The sequence below is a fragment of the Orycteropus afer genome, unplaced genomic scaffold (genome assembly GCF_000298275.1).
Source record: "Orycteropus afer afer isolate SDZICR_OR568_19922 unplaced genomic scaffold, OryAfe1.0 scaffold00542, whole genome shotgun sequence".
NCBI lineage: Eukaryota > Metazoa > Chordata > Mammalia > Tubulidentata > Orycteropodidae > Orycteropus > Orycteropus afer.
In genome coordinates, this window is record NW_006922129.1 from 1,037,954 (window position 1) to 1,056,522 (window position 18,569).

Consider the following 18,569-nt stretch of genomic DNA (forward strand, 5'->3'; position numbering starts at 1 on the left):
GTGGGGTATAAGAGTAATAAGGGGAATGTCGCACCTTTCCAGTCCTCAACGTCCAAAATGTCTTTGTGGTCCTGGCAAGTGGAGCCTGTTCTTAAGTCCCTGGAATCTGGGAGAATGCTGTCACTTTAAATATCCAAAATAGTCAAACCACTTGTAAACATTCAAAACGGCTGTGCCCTCTGGACAGACAAAAGTCCACAGCTCAGCACGCCTTCCTCTTCGCTGCTTCCCCTTTTATTCTCCAGCCACCAGAGCAGTCCTCCATGCAGTCCTTGGCTAGCAGAGCTGAATTTTAGGTTCATTCTTAGGTCCTACCACCCCTCAGCCATATCCAAGCTGTCTGTGCTGTCAGGATTGCTGCCAGACTGCAGCTCTGTATGTTTCCTTTTTGGATGTTTTCATGCAAATTCTTCTCCTAGTTGGAGTTTAGTCCACTTCTATGTCCTTCCCTTCAAGGCTCAGGGGTCCAGGATTATCTTCTGCATCTGTGTTGATTGGTTCCCCTTTTCTTTGTTGAAGAGGGTCTGTGCAGTCTTTCTGCCTATTCCGCCACCTTACTAGAACTTTGTAACTGTAAATTTTTGTCTCTTTGAAAAGTATATAAACCTAACAGGTCTCCTCAAAGATTTGGCAGCTACCAGTTTAAAATGTAATTTCAGGTGCACTTTCCCTAACTTCCTGTTTCCTGGAAAGGGATTAGCATAAACTCAGGTGGCCCAGCCCTGTCTCCCTTGCCAGAAGGATTAGAAAATTGACAACTGTCTTGAAAACATGAATGTAATGGATTTTTATCCCCTTAGCTATTGTCATGGATTGAATTGTATCCTCCCAAAATATGTGTCAACTTAGTTGGGTCATGATTCTCAGGGTTTGGCAGTTATGTAATAAGGTAATCATCCTCCATGATGTCATCTGTTTTGATCAGTCAATCAGTTGTGAGGGTATTAGGTTGGGATGCAGCACCCTTATTCAAGTCACAGCCTGACCCAATGTAAGAGGAGATTCCCTGGAGTGTACCCTATATCACTTTTTATCTTATAAGAGATAAAAGAAGAGAGAAGTGAGTGGAGAGGGACCTCAATATCACAAAGAGAGCAGAGCCAGGAACAAAGCACATCCTTTGCAACTGGGGTCCCTACACTGAGAACTTCCTAGACCTAGGGGAAGACTGATGCCAAGACACATGGAGATCTCCACGGGACACAGGGCCCACAGATGTTGAAAGGAGACAAAGACCTCTCCCCAGAGGCGACAGAGAGAGAGAGAAAGCCTTTACTTCGAGGTCCCCTGAATTCAGACTTCCAGCCTCCTAAATTTTAAGAAAATAAATTTCTGTTTGTTAAAGCCTTCCACTTGTGGTATTTCTGTTATAGCAGCATTAGATAGCTAAGACACCACCGGTCAATAAAGCGGCTGTTCTCACAGTTACCAATAACATGTATATTGCTAAATCCAGTGATCAATTCTCAGGACCTATCTCACCAGCATCTGTTTCAGCTGACCTCACTGTCCTTCCTAATACATGCTGTTTGCTTGTTCCCCAAACATCTCACTTTTCTAATTTCCTCTTACCTCATTGGTTGCTCCTTCTCAAACTCCTTGGCTGATTCCTCCTATGCTCCTAACCTTTTAATGTTGGTGTACCCTAAGGATCAGTCCCTGGAACTCTTCTTTATTTGCACTCATTCCCTTGGTGAGCTCACTCATTCTCATGGCCTTAAATACCATCTATATACCAACAACTCCCAATTTTATATCTTGCCAAAGAGCAAAATGGAGTCTCTGTTAAAATTAAAAGCAAGGAGTTTTATTGAAGGAATAAAATCATTCAAATCAGGGAAAACACAGAGTCCATGAAATGAATTAAGTGCTCCCGTGAAAGGAATTTTTCACAGGGTTTAAATACAGGAAATTACAACAAAAAATTCTGTTTGGTTGACACTTGCAAAATCATGCTTCAACAGTCACAATTACAAGACCCTTTAAGCATTGTTTTGTTAACTGTAAAGTTTGAATTAGTTTAACATCTGATAATCTATGGATATCTTGGGACCCGCCTAAGTAAGCCTTCCTTCTGAGAACAGAAGGATCCTTGTGAGAGGAAGGGAAGGGAGTCTGTAGGCTTCCTGATGTATTCTGGCTAGGCACCCTTTGAGAGTCAGTTCAGAATGAACAATAAACAAAATGGAGGTCAGACTGCAGCCTGGGCAGAAGTCTTTCCTTATGCCAAGCACCTAGATTTGGGGGGCTCTTTCATACTCTCTAGCTCAGACTCATCCCTGAATTCCAGATTCATCTGTCTTTCTAGTCAAAATCTTGTTTAAAAAAATCAAAATTTGGACATAAAGTTTATTCTCAGCACTTCTTCTATATGCACATGTTGTTGTTATGTGCCGTCGAGTCGGACCGGACTCATAGGGACTCAATATAAGGAGACGATTTTCACTTCAGAAAAATCAAATGGCCCAAAGAAGCTAGGTATAATGAGGCTTATAAAGAGAAAAGGAGGGGTAAATACAGAAGACCAACTATTGGCTAATCTTAACATGATTGACAGATCCCAGCCCTCCATCTTTTATTGAGATCAGGTCACAAGATGGTCTATGCTCCTCCACTCAGCCATATTTTTGAGGCTCAAATATTTAGTAAACCTGGCTTTGAACAGGAAAGAAAGGATTTGCAATCTGGGGTGAAAGAATAGCCAATGATAGATTGATATGGGTCAGAAATTTCTTAAAGGAAACATTTGGCTTATTTAAAGTGAATATTCAGTCATAAATTTCTTTAAAGTGAATATTTGATCTCAAAACAAGATATTTGATATCAATTCTACTTTGGGGAGTAGCGACCGGGGTCTTAAAAGCTTGAAAGCAGCCATCTAGATGCAATGATGAGTCTCTTCTCATCCAGAGCAAAGAAGAATGAAGAAAACCAAAGATTCATGGAAACAATTAGTCCAAGGGACTAGTGGATCATGTGAACCTCAGCCTATATGACCATGAGACCAGAAGGACTAGATGGTGCCCAGCCAGCATGGTCAACCACTCAGAAAGGGATCAGTGCAAGAGATCCTGGATAGAGCAGGCAAACAATGTGGAACAAAACTTAAAATCATGAAGGAAAAAAAAAAGAACAGGTTTACTGATCTGATAGAGCCTGGTGAAACCCCCAAGACCATAGCCCCTACTTAGCCTTCAGGCCTGGAATTGAGCTCACTCCCATGGCTTCCTACCAAACAAAAGACAGGCATATAGGGTGAACATTTACACCAGGTAGATATACTCCTTGTTGTTATTGTTGTTATGTGCTGTTGAGTCGGCCCCGACTCATAGCGACCCCTCCTTGGGTTTCTGAGGCAGTATCACTATGGAAGTAGGATTGCCCAACCTTCCTTCCGAGGAGTGGCTGGTGGGTTTGAACTGCCAGCCTTCTGGTTAGCAGTCAAGTGCTTTAGCCACTATGCTACCAGAGCTCCTGGATAATCCTTAGAACAATCAATTATGGGACAAGATAAGGGCAGTATTTGCACAGGGAGATAGCTCAGGGGGGCAGGAATGTGTAGGAAGGAAGGACAGAGGGAAAGGAAATGGCAAGAGAGCTGTTCCATTGTGGGAACTGCAATCAGTGCCATGAAACAAAATGTGTATCAACTGCTGTATGGAAAATCAATTTGCTCTGTAAACTTTCACCCAAATCACAATAAAATTTTTTTTAAAAAAATATGTTATCAAATTCTCCTTTAGTATGTATCATCTTTTAGCATACTTCTTAATTTACTTATTTTTATTGCTTGTTTTCTATCTCCATCCACTAGAATATGAGATCCACAAGGATAAGGACCTTTGTCTGTTGTGAGCACTGATGTATATCTATAGTCTTTACTCGGTACTATGCACCGAGTAGCTCTCAATAATGAGCAGATAAATGTTTTCCAGCTCTAGAGAAAACACTTCAGCCTTAAAAGCAGCTATAAATTCAGTCAAGAGTGAGGCTCTAATTAGAAGAAAAGTATGAGGCCAAGGCTTGAGGGTATCACACATGACCACATTATTAGTTCTGCCTGGGACCTCCCTCCTTAGGGTCACCAGAGTAACTAGAAATTAAGGCATTTTGAAGCTGTGTCTGGAGTTTATCCCAGGGAGTGGGAGACTTTTGGCCTGAGCCTCACATTCACAAAGAGCCTCAAATGTAGACTTTGAACTTTCCGTTTTAAGAAGTTGGGTGTACATTTGCCTAGAGACACAGCCACTAAAGTCATCTCCCAAAACTTTCAGTTTACCATTTACACTGGAGCCTTGTTACAACGTTCTGCACTTTATAAACCCTATGCTATAAGAGTATGACTATCTAAATTATATTGCTTTACAATGTTTGTACATTAAAAGCATTCATTTGTTAAACGTAAGTACTTGAAATTATGCCACAATTTTGTAACCTTGCCTCTTCCTTACTTTTTTTATACACTGCTTCTCAATTCGAGAAGTTGAGGTAGACTGGGCTTTGAAAGAGCCTGACTATATTAGATCAACTTTGTACTTTCTTGGCTATAAAGTACCAAAGAAGTAGACTCTGCAGTATTACACAAGTTGCTGCTGGGCTCAGAGGCTACTGGGCCCCCAGCACACAAAGGCCCCCTTGCCTTCTGGTTTAACAAGGCTTCCCCAAGATACATACTTGCAAAGCACAGTCCTTCCTGATTCCTCAAGAAAGAAGGAGAACCTGTGGGAAGGGTAGCCTAGTGCAGGCATAGGTATGAATGCCCCAGTGGCATCACTGGGGGGTATGGAGGTGCAGACCACTGGGGGACATCATCAGAAGGAATGACACCAACATGACGGTCTATAAAATTTTGTGCAGCGTTTCAGCAGAAATTATTATTTTTTAAATAAAAATACCCCTGTAAATAGAAGAGTCGATGCTTTTGAGTTTTGGTGTCGGCAAAGAATGCTGAGAGTACCATGACTGCCAGAACTAACAGGTCTGTCCTGGAGGAAGTGCAGCCGGAATGCTCCTTGAAAGTGAGACTGGCTACACTTCGTGTCTCACCTACTTTGGTCATGTGGTTAGAAGGGCCCATTCCCTGGAGAAGGATGTCATGCTGGGTAAAGTGGAGGGTCAGTGAAAAAGGGGAAGGCCCTCAATGAGATGGGTTGACCCAGTGGCTGCAGCGATGCGCTCAGGTATAGCAGGGATTGTGAGGCTGGCACAGGACCGGGAAGTGTTTCATTCTGTTGTAACAGGGTCACTATGAGTCAGACAGAGCCCACTCAACGCCACCTAACAACAAAACTAAAACTCTCTACAAATTTTCTTTTTGAATCTTCCAATGCACTCCAATCAGAGCTGTCATTATTATCCAATTACAATGACACTTCAAATCACGTGGTTTCATCTGCATGGGTTACAAGCACCCATCGTTGTTCTCTTTGCTGCTGGTGTTTTTATAGGCACTGATTCTGTCAAATTTTCTGGTGTTTTAGCTACAATATTGTGGTAAGTAATATTTGTGAACCTCTATCAATAACTTTTTAGGATAAAGTAATAATTTAAGGAAAAGAAGGCAAAAAATCAAAAAAGGCCTGCATTCAGTCACTAATGTGTTAACTAATAATGTTGTAATTCAACATAGAACGAGTTTACAAAACGATTTTATCAGTAGAGCTTTCCCTTGCCTTCGGAGCCTCCCCGTCTGTCCTCTCGCTCTGCCCATGGGCTCCCTTGGCCTCCTACATCCCACCTTTGACACCTCAGAGTAACTTTGCAGTCAGATCTTCACAGACTTGGTTCCAGAGTGTGAGGCCCTTCTTGAGTGCTAGGGGAATGGGGTCGAATCCATTGCCCAAAGCCGAGGGGGCCCGCGTACAGATGTGGAGAGGAGACAAGGACCTTAGAGCCAACAGAGACAGAAAGCATCTCCCTAGAGCTAGTGTCCTGAACTTGAACTTCTCACCTCCTTAACTGTGAGAGGATAAATTTCTATCTGTTAAAGCCATCCACATACGGTATCTCTGCTACAGTGTTGCATTGTTATATGCATCCAGTCAGACCAACTCATATCGACCCCTCCTTGGGTGTCCGAGGCGGTATCTCTATGGAAGTAGATTGCCCCATCATCCTTCCGAGGAGTGGCTGGTGGGTTTGAACCGGCAGCCTTCTGGTTAGCAGTCAAGTGCCTTAGGCACTATGCTACCAGAGCTCCCTCTGTTACAGTAGATAACGTGAGTAGTGTGATTCGAGCTGCTTGTGGAAATCAAACAATTCTCATGATAGCTGATGATCATTGCCCTGCTAAGGGTTCCTCTTCTTCAAGAAAAATGACAGCAGGAAGTTCTGAGGTAAAATTAAGCATAGCTGGCCCAGGGAGCGATGAAAAAAATTGTCAGCCTCAATGTCAGGCGACTTTGACTGGAGTGTGGGTCTGCCACTCAGCAGCTGGGTGCCCATGAGCGAGGCTCAGCCTCTCTGGGTTTCCCCTTCCTCATCTGCAGAATGGGAATGGCACTACAATGTTGTCCATGAGAGGGTTAAGTGAGTGTATGGATGAAAACACTGTGACCTGTAAGTGCAAAGAGAATGATACTAAAAGCATTTTCAGTATCGAAGGCCAGGAAAACCAAAAGCAAAGCAAGCCCCCACGTGTTGTAGAAAAGAACTCCTCCACAGGGTTTTCTTGGCTGTCATCGTTACCTAAGCCAATCGTCAGGCCTGTCTCCCGCGGAGCTGCTGGGTGCAGGGGGTTCGAACCACCAACCTTTAAGGTTAGCAATAGAGCACTTAACCATTTGGACCACCAGGGCTCCTTTCATTCCTCTTAAGGGCTGAATAATATTCCATTACAGATAGAAACCCACTGCCATTGAGTCCATTCTGACTCAAAGCAATCCCTCATTGGGTTTCCAAGGCTGTACAAATTTTTACAGAAGTAGATTGCCTCTTCTTCCTCTCACGGAGCAGCTGGTGGGTTTGAACCACTGATCCTTATTCAATGTCCAGCTCTCACATGCATATGAGGCGATTGAAAATATGGTTTGTGTCAGGCGCACCTTAGTCCTCAAGGAGACATCTTCGCTCTTCAGCACTTGAAAGAGGTCCTTTGCAACTGATTTGCCCAGTGCTATATGTCGTCTGAGGAGCTCTGGTAGCATAGTGCCTAAGGCACTTGACTGCTCACCAGAATGCTGGCGGTTCAAACCCACCAGCCACCCCTCGGAAGGAAGGTTGGGCAATCCTACTTCCGTAGTGATACTGCCTTGGAAACCCAAGGAGGGGTCGCTATGAGTCGGGGCCGACTCGACGGCATATAACAACAACAACAACAACACGTCGTCTAATGTCCTGACTAATGTCTAATGTCCTGACTGCTGCTTCCGTTGACGTCGATTGTAGACCCAGGCAATGTGAAGTCTTTGCAGCCCAATGCCTTAACCACAGTGCCACCAGAACTCCTATTGTAGGGATATGGCACATTTTTATTTATTTTCATCAGTAAATGGCTATTTAGATTGCCTTTAATTTTTGTCTATGAAAAATGTTGCTATGGACGTTCATGTATAAGGTTTTGTGTGAACATGTTTTTAAATTCTCTTGGGATATAGCTAGGAATAGAACAGCTGGGTCACACGAGGATCCTTGGTGGTCCAATGCTGAAGCCTGGCTGGTAAAACAAGGCAGGTGATTCTAACCCACCGGCCTGTCTACAGGAGACAAGAGCTGATGGTCTGCCCCCATGAAGAGATGACGGCCTAGGAGACCCTACGGGGGCAGTTCCACTCTACTCTACAGGGTCACCGTGAGTCACAATCACCCAATGCCACTTAACAATACTATGATAACTCTATGCATAACATTCTGAGAACTTGACAAAATGTTTTCCCCAGCAGCTGCACAATTTTATATTCCCACCAGCAGTGTATGAGGTTCCAATTTCTTTACAAGTATTTATTTCTTATAAATATTTGTAAATATAAAGAAAACAAAAATCCTCACAACTGGACCAATAAGCAGCATCATGATAAATGGAGAAAAGATTGAAGTTGTCACAGACTTCACATTGCTTGGTTCTACAATCGACGCCAATGGAAGCAGCAGTCAGGACATCAGACGACATATTGTTGTTGTTGTTGTTGTTGTGTGCCGTCGAGTCAAACCCGACTCATAGCGACCCCTCCTTGGGTTTCCGAGGCAGTATCACTACGGAAGTAGGATTGCCCAACCTTCCTTCCGAGGAGTGGCTGGTGGGTTTGAACCGCCAGCCCTCTGGTTAGCAGGCAAGTGTCTTAGCCACTATGCTACCAGCACTGGGCAAATCGGCTGCAAAGGGCCTCTTTCAAGTGCTGAAGAGCAAAGGTATCTCCTTGCGGACTAGGTTGAGCCTGACAAAAGCCATGGTATTTTCAGTCGCTCAAATGCATGTGAAAGCTGGACAATGAATAAGGAAGACCAAAGAAGAGTTGATGCTTTTGACTTGTATTGGTGAAAAATGGTGAAAGTACCGTGGACTGCTGCTAAAAGAACAAATCTGTCCTGGAGGAAGTGCAGCCGGAGTGCTCCTTGGAAGCTAGAATGGCCAGACTTCGTCTTACATACTTTGGTCACGTTGTTAGAAAGGACCATTCCCTGGAAAAGGCTTGGTAAGGTGGAGGGTCGATGAAAGAGGGGAGGACCCTCAACGAGATGGATTGACACGGTGGCAGCGGGGATGGGCTCAAGTATAGCGGGGATCGAGGAGCTGCGAACCGCCAGCCTTCTGGTTAGCAATCACATGCCTTAGGCACTATGCTACCAGGGCTCCCCTGTAGCATAAGAGTAGAGTTTTGAACAGCTTCTCGCAAGCATTAGTTCATTTTACTTTCTTGTATTAAAGTGAAGGCTGAAAAACTTCTGAGCGCGCAAGCGCACACCCTCAATATAACTGTCCCTCTCGCCCCGCCCCGCCTCGCCCGCCCCGCCCCGCCCCGCCCCCTCCAGGACCTGCCCACACACACGCTAGCCCTCCTCTCTGGTCCTCGCTCAGGCTCCGAGGGGCGGAGATATGGGTGTTAAAGATAGTAAATTACCAATCGGCGCGCGTCTTCGCGAAACGGTGCTTCTCACAGGCAGATTCAGCGTGTTGAGGTAGCCCATGTTCCAATCCTCACGCTGGGGGGGCGGGGCTGAAGGCCAGCGGCTCTGCGCAGAAGACCGCCCCGAAAGCACGTGATCTGGCTAGAGTCGGAAGCTGCAGAAGTGGTAGGGAGAGCTCCCTGTACCGAAAGCCTGCGATGGTGAGTAGCGACGCATGCGCGGGAGTACTCGCCGGGGGTTCAGCGTTCCTGTTCTCCAACCTTCTTGGGTGCACCTTCTTGGGCCTGTGCTCCACCTTCGCCCCAAGCCGCACCAGGACCTGGAGGGAATGGCGATGGGGGCGGGATTGGCGACACAGGGCTGAAGGGGGAGGGTGTGCTGGGCTGGGGAGTTGTCTACGGGAAAGGGGGCGGGGCACGAGGCGATCTAAGAGGAGAATCTGATGTGAGGGTCCAAGGGGGCTGCGAGGTCATCCTGAGGTATCAAAGGGGGGATGTGGGAGGCCGAGGGGACCCAGAAGGCCACGGAAAGCTCCATGTTGGAGCCCATGTAAAGCGAAGAGGGGCTAGAAGGGCCTTGGCTGGAGGGAGAGAAGGCCTGGGGGACCATCACCAACAGAAGGACCTGGGTTTTCATCTGACGGGTATCGAGGGCCCCTTCCTGCAAGCTTTTCACCGATTGCTGCTTTATTCACTAGACTTCTGCACTGACCCAGGGGCTGGAGCGAATCCCAGACCAGCTTGGTTACTTGGTGCTGAGCGAAGGCGCAGTGCTGGCGGTGCGTTCTGGGAAAGGGAGGGAACCCCTAAGAACACACGGCCCACCGTCTCTTCCAGTAGCGCCCATTGTACCCTAATTTGTTTTTATTCTTTGTCATTACCTAACAGCATGCCTGGCATATACTAAGTTTTCAGTAATAAAGTAATTAAAGTCTCCTACCTTTCTGAGATAAGAGGCTTAACTACCTTTACTAACCACCACTGGTCTGTCAGTTTGTCCTACTGTGGTGGCTTGCGTGTTGCTGTGAGGCTGTAGGCTATGCTGCCAGTATTTCAAATACCAGCGGGGTCACCCATGGTGGAAGGTTTCAGTGGAGCTTCCAGACTTAGACTCAGAAGAAGGAAGGGGCCAGACACTTCTCAAAGAATTGGCCAGTGAAAACCTTGTGAATAGCAGTGAAACACTGATGTATTAGTGGAAAACGTTATGAACGGCCCTGAAACATCGTACAGTGGCTGCAACAATGGGCTCAGGTATAGCAAGGATTGTGAGGCTGGCACAGGACCAGGCAGTGTTTCTTTCTGTTGTGCACAGGGTCACTATGAGTCGAAGCTGAATTGGCACCTATCAGTTTTACTAAAGTCCCAAGTTTGTTGATAACTGATATTACCTGACTTATTCTCAAGTATGTCTGTATTCTGTATTGAAGAGACTTTGTATTTTTGTTTCCTAGTAGAATACAGTGTTAGCACTCTAGACCAGTTAGAGAGACAAGGCTTAAAAGGTTGAAAGTTGAAAGCAACTTGAGTAATAAAGACTGTGGAAGGAATCAGCCCTTCATGTTATGTAATAACAAGGAAGCTTCTTTGGAGGGGGACATTCAGGTGGGCTTCAAAGGTTGGGTGGTTGTGAAGAGGACAAAAGGAAGGAGTTATGTTGGGGCTGGGGAGTGGACCTATTTGCAGACATGTGACACCAACCTGTCTGAATCGGTGGGTGTCCCATTAAGATTGGGAAAGGTTGTAGGGAAGAAGAATATTGTAAGGAGAAGATGAGATTGTGGAGGACTTCCAAAGCCAGGGTCACACATTTGGACTTAATCTTGAAGGGAATACAGAGCAGTTGAAGGCTTTTGAACAAGAACATGACCTGATGAAATGGTTTAGCAGGATGTTAGTGGTGTCAAGATGGACTGGAGGGTGCCGAGATTAGAAGCCAGGGCAGCCGCTAGGAAGGGGACTGGGCTGGTGGCAGTGAAAAGGAAGGGCAAAAGAGATTTAAAGGAGATGTGACCAATATGGTTCAAACCCATCAGCCGTTCCACGGAAGATGGGGCGATTTACTTCCACAAAGATTTACAGCCTCAGAAACCCAATGGGGGTTGGTATGAGTCGGAATCGATGACAGTGAATTTGGTTTTTTTTGTATGACTGGCTATAGGTAATGTAGGAGATATTTCTCCATCCAGTAAGACTTAGAACTCAAAAACCCAGAAGAATGATGGTACCTAAACAAACAGGAAATCAAGATAGAAGTCCATCAGGGAGGGTGGGGAGTAGGAATTCCAGTGGTTTGACTTTGAACATTGGATTTGATGTGGAGTAATAGCAGTTAAATGGTAGGAGAGGTTCTAAGCTTCTTGCCAACATTCTCACTTAATCCTCACAATAATTTGATAAGGTACTGCATCGTGCCTACTTGACAGATGAGGAAACTGAGGTAGAGAATGTCCAAGGGAGCAAAGCTCACTAACTTAACCTAGTGGGAAGCCCCATCAAGATGGGAAGAGGAAGTTGACGTAGTCACAAAAAAAACAGGAAGCCCAGGCCACTGTTAAGCACAGACCCAAGGGCTAGGTGGTAGGAAGGGGCTCAGGACAGAGGGGATGGTTGTGTCCCAGATTCTGCAAACAGGGCGAGAAATGGGAAGACTGAGAAGATGGAGCCTTTAACAGTCCAGTGGGCATTTTCAGGGATGGGTATTGGTTTTTGAGAATATGGTTGTATCAAATAGATGGGGGCAAGGAACAGTCAAGTTTCAAGGGGTTAGGAAAGAATGGTTGAAAAGAGATGGATAAGCGTTACTGGGGAAAGCCCAGTATTATAAGGTTGAGAAAAAACATGACACAGGGGGCTCTAACATCAAAGGGAGAGTGTAGGTTGGTTTTTCCAGAACTGGAGTAACCTGGGAATTTTGGAAATGGGGAGGGAGAGGTTGCAAATGCCAGAGGCAAAGTGACCGTCTGGGATTCCTTCCCAATTCTCTCCCCGATTTCTGCCCACCTCCCTCTTATCTGCACAGTCGTCTGGGGACCTGGAAAATGACGAGCAGGCCGCCAGTGCCATCTCTGAGCTGGTCAGCACTGCTTGTGGTTTCCGGCTGCACCACGGCATGAACGTACCCTTCAAGCGCCTGTCTGGTGAGCCCCAGCCCCTGGTGGTGGTGGTGGGGAAGGGGGCTCATCTCGGGCTCCTACTAACTCTCCACCATCACCTCTGGGCTCCCTGGTTTGGGTCTTCTTCCTGTGATCACAATTGAGTGTAAGAGGAATTAGTGGCAGCCTCTCACCTTTGGAGTCTTGAGCCTGTAGAATTTATGCGTGTGACCCCACAGAGACCATCGCACCACTAACTCCTTGTGTTCCCTTCCCTCTCCTGGGGCGATGGAACGGGTGTCTCCCCTCCAGTGGTCTTTGGAGAACACACGCTGCTGGTGACCGTGTCAGGACAGAGGGTGTTTGTGGTGAAGAGGCAGAACAGAGGCCGGGAGCCCATTGACATCTGAGCCTGCCAGAGGGGAGGCTGGAGAAGGCAGGCTGGGTCTGTGAGCCGCCTGTGAGGAGCAACACACATCTTCCACCTTCTTCCTGGCTTGCAGCTAGAACTCGGGCCTTCCACTCACCTGCTCCCTATCCAACCGGAAGGGCAAAGACTTGGGGATTTTGTTCACTGTTAAGGAGAGTGAGGGTGAAGGGTCCTCTTCCTTTGCTCCTTCCCTCCTAATAAACAAAAGATCTCATGTTCCCAGGCCTAGGAATATGTGTGTGTGTATGTGTGTCAGGGGTGGGAGTGTAGGGCTCATGCCTCGAGTCTGTCTGCCACCTTCCATGGAGAAAGTGGTGAAGCCAGAGGGGTAAGGCAGGGCCACCCTGGGCATTACACTCTGGGAACTGGATAGGAAGGGAGCGGAGGCGAGGATTCTGAACCTCTGCCCACTCAGTGTCCTCGGCTCCCTCTACCAACATACAAAGAGCAGTCGTTCTCCCTGGGTAGGCCTTTAATAGTCTTATTTCAGATGGAAGCAGTAGATGGAAAATAATTTACAGGACCAAAAAAAAAAAAAAAACCACACACACAACGTAAAGTGCTTTAGGCTGAAAACGTAAACATGAGGCGCGAGAGGAGGTCACCGAGCTAGCTATCTCCCTGAGCCCCAACAACAGGAAGGTCACTGCTGGGGGCCCCTTCACCATCACCAGCCTCTAAGCTCAGCCCTGCAGCTGGGTGGGGGGGAAATGTGAGGGGTGGGAAAGACAAGAGGAATGAGAACACTCTGTAAACAGTGAAAGGGCACGGGGCAAGGGAGCTCTATGCCCTGGCCTAGGGGTGGGGCCAGCCCCCCCACAGGAACTGGGGGCGGGTGGGGGGAATACTGTTGACTTGCACCCGCCCATTTCACAGCTTCTTCCCTGGTCCGGCGTCAGCAGACACAGACAGGTGGCTCTGTGGGGCCTCTTCACCCCACAGTGCAACCCAGGGGAGGCAGCAGCCTGGGAGGGAAGACCCCCTCCAGGGCTTCCCATTTCTGGGATTGTAAGAGGGCGATGAGCCGGCCTGATGCTACTTGACCGGCTCCACCACCAGGACCTTGCACTCGCGCTTGGCAATCTTGTCCAAAGAGAGCACAGCCTTGTCCGGGGGCAGGTAGAGGGGACGCCCGACAGGGGAGGCCACAGGAGGTGTGATGGCCCTTCGCTCCATCACACTGCCCGACCTGGGAGAGGGCGGAGGGGTCGGGGCTCCAGTCAGTCACCGGGCACCCCTCCCTGCTCCCTAGCTGGTTCCAGCCTCGACCGAGGCCCAGTGCCAGCCCACCTCCCGGTTCCGTACCTCATGAGGTGGCTGCGGGAGGGCTGTTGGTGGGAGAAGGACTGGGAGCGGCCTAGGCTAGCCTGGTGCCTCTCCACCAAGTCCCGGACAGCAGGACTGCTGGGGCTGCTCTTGCGAGACAGCGGCCGGGCCTCGGGCGGAGGGTGAGACACACTGGCCGTGAACTGCAGCTTCAGTTTCATGTGTTGGCTCAGCTGCGGGCGGCAGACACAGATCAGCATGCCAGCTCAGCTTCCCGGGCCCGGAGCCCCTTTCGGGTCACTTGACCCACTCGACAGGCCTCCGGCAGCTCTAAGGTTCTCCTCCCTCTGCCCAGCTTTTTAGTGCCACCGTTGAACTGCACCCACAGAAGCTAAGGTCTCTGGTTCCTCTACCCCAACACTCTGTATCATCCACTACATAGCCCTCCCCTCCCCAGCCCACCTCGAAGAGCCCCGTCCTTAGAGCCTGGAAGGCCACACTGAAGGTGAGTGCACTGCCCTTCCGGGAAAAGCCGAGGTTGTTGAGGGGCGTGTGGCAGACGATGGAGTCCAGGGCTGCCTGCATAGCCCGCCGTTCCTCCTCACACAGCTGCTTCCCTGGGGAAAGGGAGGGGCAGAAACAGGAACCAGTAAACACATCTGTACAGTGCCCCTCAGTTCGCACAGTCTCATTGGACCCCCCCCAACCATTCTCCGACGAGTGGCTGGTGGGTTTGAACTGCCAGCCTTCTGGTTAGCAGTCAAGTGCCTTAGGCACCACGCCACCACAGCTCTTCAACAGAGTACATGTTCTTTTTTTATAGACAACAGTGGCAGCTGTGTATGCTGAGGTCTGTCCTAACCCCTTACGCCAACTCAGTTAATCCACAAGACAACCCCATGAGGTCTTATTTTCCCCATGGTAGAGATGAAGAATTTGAGGTCCAGAGAAGTTAAGTAATTTACCCACGACCACACGACCAGCAGATGGGAGAAAAATCAAACAGGCCAGGAAGCCCAGCTCTAGTGCCTGCCCTTAAACTCACGCAGCCCCATGGCCTCTCTCAACTCCACATGTGCTACCGTGGAGACCACCCAGGTAGAGCTGAAGCAGCTGGCCTCAAGTCACCCACTTGGGCCGGCAGCAGGCTGCAGTGTTTTCACTGTCCTACGACTCCTTCCTTCCCCTCTCTGCCCTTGGGACACAGTCTCGGCCTGGGCGCTAACGCACCAGCCTGTGCATGCTCTGGGGTCCACACGAGCCTCACAGCGAGGAAGTCTTGGAGATTGTTCAGCAGCGTGTAGGTGACAGTGAAACGCTCGTAGGTCCGAATGGGAGACTCGCAAGCAGCGGTCATCACAAAGCACGGGCGGTCCAGGCGGATGCTAGGCAGACTGGAAGCGGGGAAAGAGGGGGAAGTAGGGTGTGTGTCAGGTAACAAAGGTGAACAGGAAGGTACTAGCAGGGGATCCCATACTCACCGGTAGTGGGTATAGATGCTCTGGGTGAAGGGCAGCTTCGGAGTGGACCACTGAACCACAGCAATCAGGGGGACTTCCAGGCCCTGCAGTGGGGACAAAGGACATCACAGGCATTAGAGTGCCCCCATCTTCTGTCCTCAACCCCCTCATCTCTCCCTCCCACTGCCTTTTTTCTCTGGAACACGCCAGCCTTTTATCCCCACCTCCTTGGCTCCTGGAGGGGGCTGCTCATCCCCTCTCAGCTGAAACAGGAAGTTGTGTTCCTCCAGGGCACTAAGCGGGCAGGGGAAGCAGCCGGAGGTACCGGGGAACCGACAGAAGGAGCCCATGGAGACTTCCCCGGACTGATGACTGGTTCGGAAGAGAGGGGGACAGAGTGTGACGTCTCCGTGCCAGAGCGCTCAGTGCCCTAGTCCCCGCCCCACCCCGTCACAGCCCAGCTTGTCCCCAGGACCTCACCAGACATTGTCCACCAGCAGCACAGAGCCGTCGGGCATGACAGGTAGATAACTGGCATTGAAGTTGGGAAGGATTCGGATATCCCAGATGGAGATTTCCTCCTGGGAGGAGCTGTTCAGCACTGAAGGAGGCAACCAGCTCAGTGCGGAGCATCTGGACTCCTCAGATCCCCCCTTTTCCCCAAGCAACCCACCTATCCCCACCAGCCAGCCCAAAGTAACTGCCACTCGGCCAAGGCCCTTGGGGCTGGCTAAGAACTGACCTACTCACCCTTGAGCACTGTCAGGTGTTTTCCAGCCACAGTGAACTGACGGCATCGCAGAACCGGAGGGGGCAGCAGAGTCAGAAGGGTGCTCACTGCCGGAGAAGGGGAGGGGAAGACATGGGGGACTGAGCACAGACCTCACCTCCAACTCACGCTTCTCATCTTCCTCTTCTCCCCAGCTCAGGTACTTCCTGTAGCTGCCCCTCCAGTCTGTCCCCCAAATTCCAGACTCTAGCCTTTCCCCTCTGCATCCTCCTCCCCACCTTGGGCCTTGAAAGCGCTCTGCTCGCCCCGGAAGGTCTCCCCAGGAGATCGGGTCTGCAGCAAGCGCAGGTAGCCTTGATCTCTGACCTCTGGTGCCTCAACCTCCCGCTTCCACACGGTCACTACAATCTGGGTACAGAGGGGACAGGACCACAGTCAAAAGAGAAAGAGACAGCAGCGCCTTGAAAAGGTGTTTGAATTAAGTCAACAACTCCACCCTTGCCCACCTTACCTTGGCCTTAGGAGTCCCTGGGGGCAGTCTGTCCAGTGAAACGGTGAGTGGGAAGATGACCTCATCTGTGGAAACGATGGGTTCCTCCACAGGCAGCTGGGGTTGTCAGAGAGGGGTGCACCGGTCAGGAGAGATTCAAAGAGGCAGTTTACCTCAGATCCCTTTAAGATCTGCAGTACATGGCTCTTGCCAATCCCTGTCCACCATCACCTGCCTCCTGCCTTTGCCAGTCCCCTATGTCCATCTCCCCTGGAGTCTCTGGCACCTAATGCCCCGCCCCTCAACCCTGTGAGGTCTCACCCCAAGTTCCTCACCGTGGTCGTTCCCCCTGAGGTAGCAGGGCCCGGGCCGTGGGTTAGAAGGGGGCTGCAGCCTCGGAAGAAGCCCCCACCTCCAGGGTCCCCACCCCCTGGGGGCTCGGGATCCTGGTCGCCGGTGCCACCGCCCCCGGGCGCCCCGCATCCAGCGCTGACTGAGGCCAGGGCAGCCAATGTGGTTGCCAGTTCTGCCCAGGCCCCACGGGAGCCCAAGCCTGGGCCGCCGCCGGCACCCGACCCCGTGCCACCCCGACAGCGCAGCACCAACAGGAAGCGGACAGTCTCCCCCAGGTACAGATGGTTCCGCCGAGGCAGCGCCCGGTACCGGCCCGGGTCCCCCGCCAGCTCCGCGCGTGGCGGCAGCGGTACGGCCGGGAAGTACATTGAGTAATCGCACTGAGACTCCATGGGCCCGCCGGGGCCCGGGCGGGGGGCGAGGTGGCCCGGGACCGGAGACCAGCACCGGCGGGCCCGCGGAGGACAAGAGGGGGCCGCTGGGGCGGATTCGAGGAGCCTGACACTCGAGGGGTGCTGCGCGCGGCCAGGGCGGCCCAAGAAACCAGCCCGGCCCGGGAACCAGGGCAACGAACCCGGAACCGAGAGCCGTTGAGGCGGTAACCCAAGTGCGGGATGGAATGACTGGCGAGAGACCGGAAGCGGAAGAAAAGGGGTGTGGCCTCTGAGGCCCCGGAAGCCGTGGGTGACCCGAGCGTGGAAGAGAGGGGCGGAGTTCGGCTGGGCTGGGGCTGCTATGAGAATTTAGCAGAGCTCTCGGTTCCTCGCTGCTCGACAGACAGCCGCATCCTCAAAACACGATGGTGCAGGTCAGAGTAAACGGCTTTGGCCGTATTGGGCACCTGATCAGCGGAGATGCTTTTAACTCAGGCAAAGTGGAGGTTATTGCCTTTAACGATCCCTTCAATGACCACAACTACATGATCCACTTGTTCCAGAATGACTTCCTTGGCAAGTTCAGTGGCACCGTCAAGGCTGAGAACGGGCAGCTTGTCTTCAATGGGAAGCCCATCTCCCAGGAGCGAGATCCCGCCAACATCAAGTGGGATGACGCTGGTACGTTGTAGAATCCACGGATGTCTTCACAAGCTTGGAAAAGGCTGGGGCGCACTGGAAGGGAGATACCAAAAGGGTAATCCTCTCTACCCCTTCTGCCAGCGCCTCCCTGTTTGTGATGGGCATGAACCACAAGAAGTATGACAACTCTCTCAAGATTGTCAGCAATGCCTCCTGCACCAATTGCTTGGCCCTCCTAGCCAAGGTCACCCCTGGGAATTTGGCATCATGGAGGGACTCATGACCATTGTATGCCATCACTGCCACCTAGAAGACTGTAGATGGCCCCTCTGGGAAACTGTTGTGATGGCCAAGAGGTTGCCTAGCATATCATGCCCACAACTACTGGTGCTGCCAAGGCTGTGAGCAAGGTCATCCGTAAGCCAAATGGCACACTGGCATGGCCTTCCACGCCCCCCCTCCCCACACAATATGTCAGTCTTGGACCTGACCTGCTGTCTGGAGAAAGCTTCCAAATATGATGACATCAAGAAGATAGTGAAGCAGGCATCAAAGTGTCCCCTAAAGGGTATCCTGGGCTACACTGAAGAGCACCTTGTCTGCTGACTTGAGCAGTAGCACCACTCTTCCACTTGTGATGTTGAGCGCATTGTTCTCAATGACCAC

General features: G+C 50.2%; 3 protein-coding genes and 1 pseudogene across 3 annotated transcripts in view; 2 read left to right on the forward strand and 2 right to left on the reverse strand.

Moving 5' to 3' along the window:
- LOC103209958 (NXPE family member 3-like) overlaps positions 1 to 9,123 on the reverse strand; it is a 92,866-nt gene extending 83,743 nt beyond the window's left edge. Inside the window, exon 1 of the mRNA XM_007955879.1 lies at positions 9,057 to 9,123. Coding sequence (XP_007954070.1) covers positions 9,057 to 9,123 — 67 coding nt within the window. The remainder of the gene's footprint in view (positions 1 to 9,056) is intronic.
- Positions 9,124 to 9,277: 154 nt separating this feature from the next.
- Positions 9,278 to 12,567, forward strand: LAMTOR4 (late endosomal/lysosomal adaptor, MAPK and MTOR activator 4). The gene is made up of 5 exons (XM_007955881.1): positions 9,278 to 9,287; positions 9,371 to 9,507; positions 9,761 to 9,841; positions 12,085 to 12,202; positions 12,470 to 12,567. The coding sequence occupies exons 1-5, from the start codon at positions 9,278 to 9,280 to the stop codon at positions 12,565 to 12,567; spliced, it is 444 nt and encodes a 147-aa protein (XP_007954072.1).
- A 1,055-nt stretch (positions 12,568 to 13,622) lies between these two features.
- On the reverse strand, positions 13,623 to 17,279 carry TRAPPC14 (trafficking protein particle complex subunit 14). The gene is made up of 11 exons (XM_007955831.2): positions 16,869 to 17,279; positions 16,555 to 16,650; positions 16,322 to 16,451; positions 16,064 to 16,150; positions 15,794 to 15,914; positions 15,538 to 15,685; positions 15,335 to 15,417; positions 15,084 to 15,247; positions 14,316 to 14,470; positions 13,893 to 14,086; positions 13,623 to 13,776 (listed from the first exon to the last, which is right to left on the reverse strand). Exons 1-11 carry the CDS (start codon positions 17,277 to 17,279, stop codon positions 13,623 to 13,625), a joined length of 1,743 nt encoding a protein of 580 aa, XP_007954022.1.
- Positions 17,280 to 17,686: 407 nt separating this feature from the next.
- On the forward strand, positions 17,687 to 18,509 carry LOC103209960 (annotated as a pseudogene).
- The last annotated feature ends 60 nt before the right edge of the window (positions 18,510 to 18,569 follow it).

Bases quoted from the DNA above. Each gene is read 5' to 3' on its own strand.
- LAMTOR4 (XM_007955881.1), top strand. The intron at 9,508-9,760 runs GTGAGGGTCCAA...TTTATTCACTAG, and splicing joins ATCTAAGAGGAGAATCTGAT to ACTTCTGCACTGACCCAGGG. The intron at 9,842-12,084 runs GTGCGTTCTGGG...TTATCTGCACAG, and splicing joins GCGAAGGCGCAGTGCTGGCG to TCGTCTGGGGACCTGGAAAA.
- TRAPPC14 (XM_007955831.2), bottom strand. From the start codon at position 17,279: ATGGAGTCTCAGTGCGATTACTCAATGTACTTCCCGGCCGTACCGCTG. The intron at 15,915-16,063 runs GTGAGTAGGTCA...TGCCTCCTTCAG, and splicing joins ACACCTGACAGTGCTCAAGG to TGCTGAACAGCTCCTCCCAG. The intron at 14,471-15,083 runs GTGCGTTAGCGC...CCCTTTCCCCAG, and splicing joins CCCAGAGCATGCACAGGCTG to GGAAGCAGCTGTGTGAGGAG.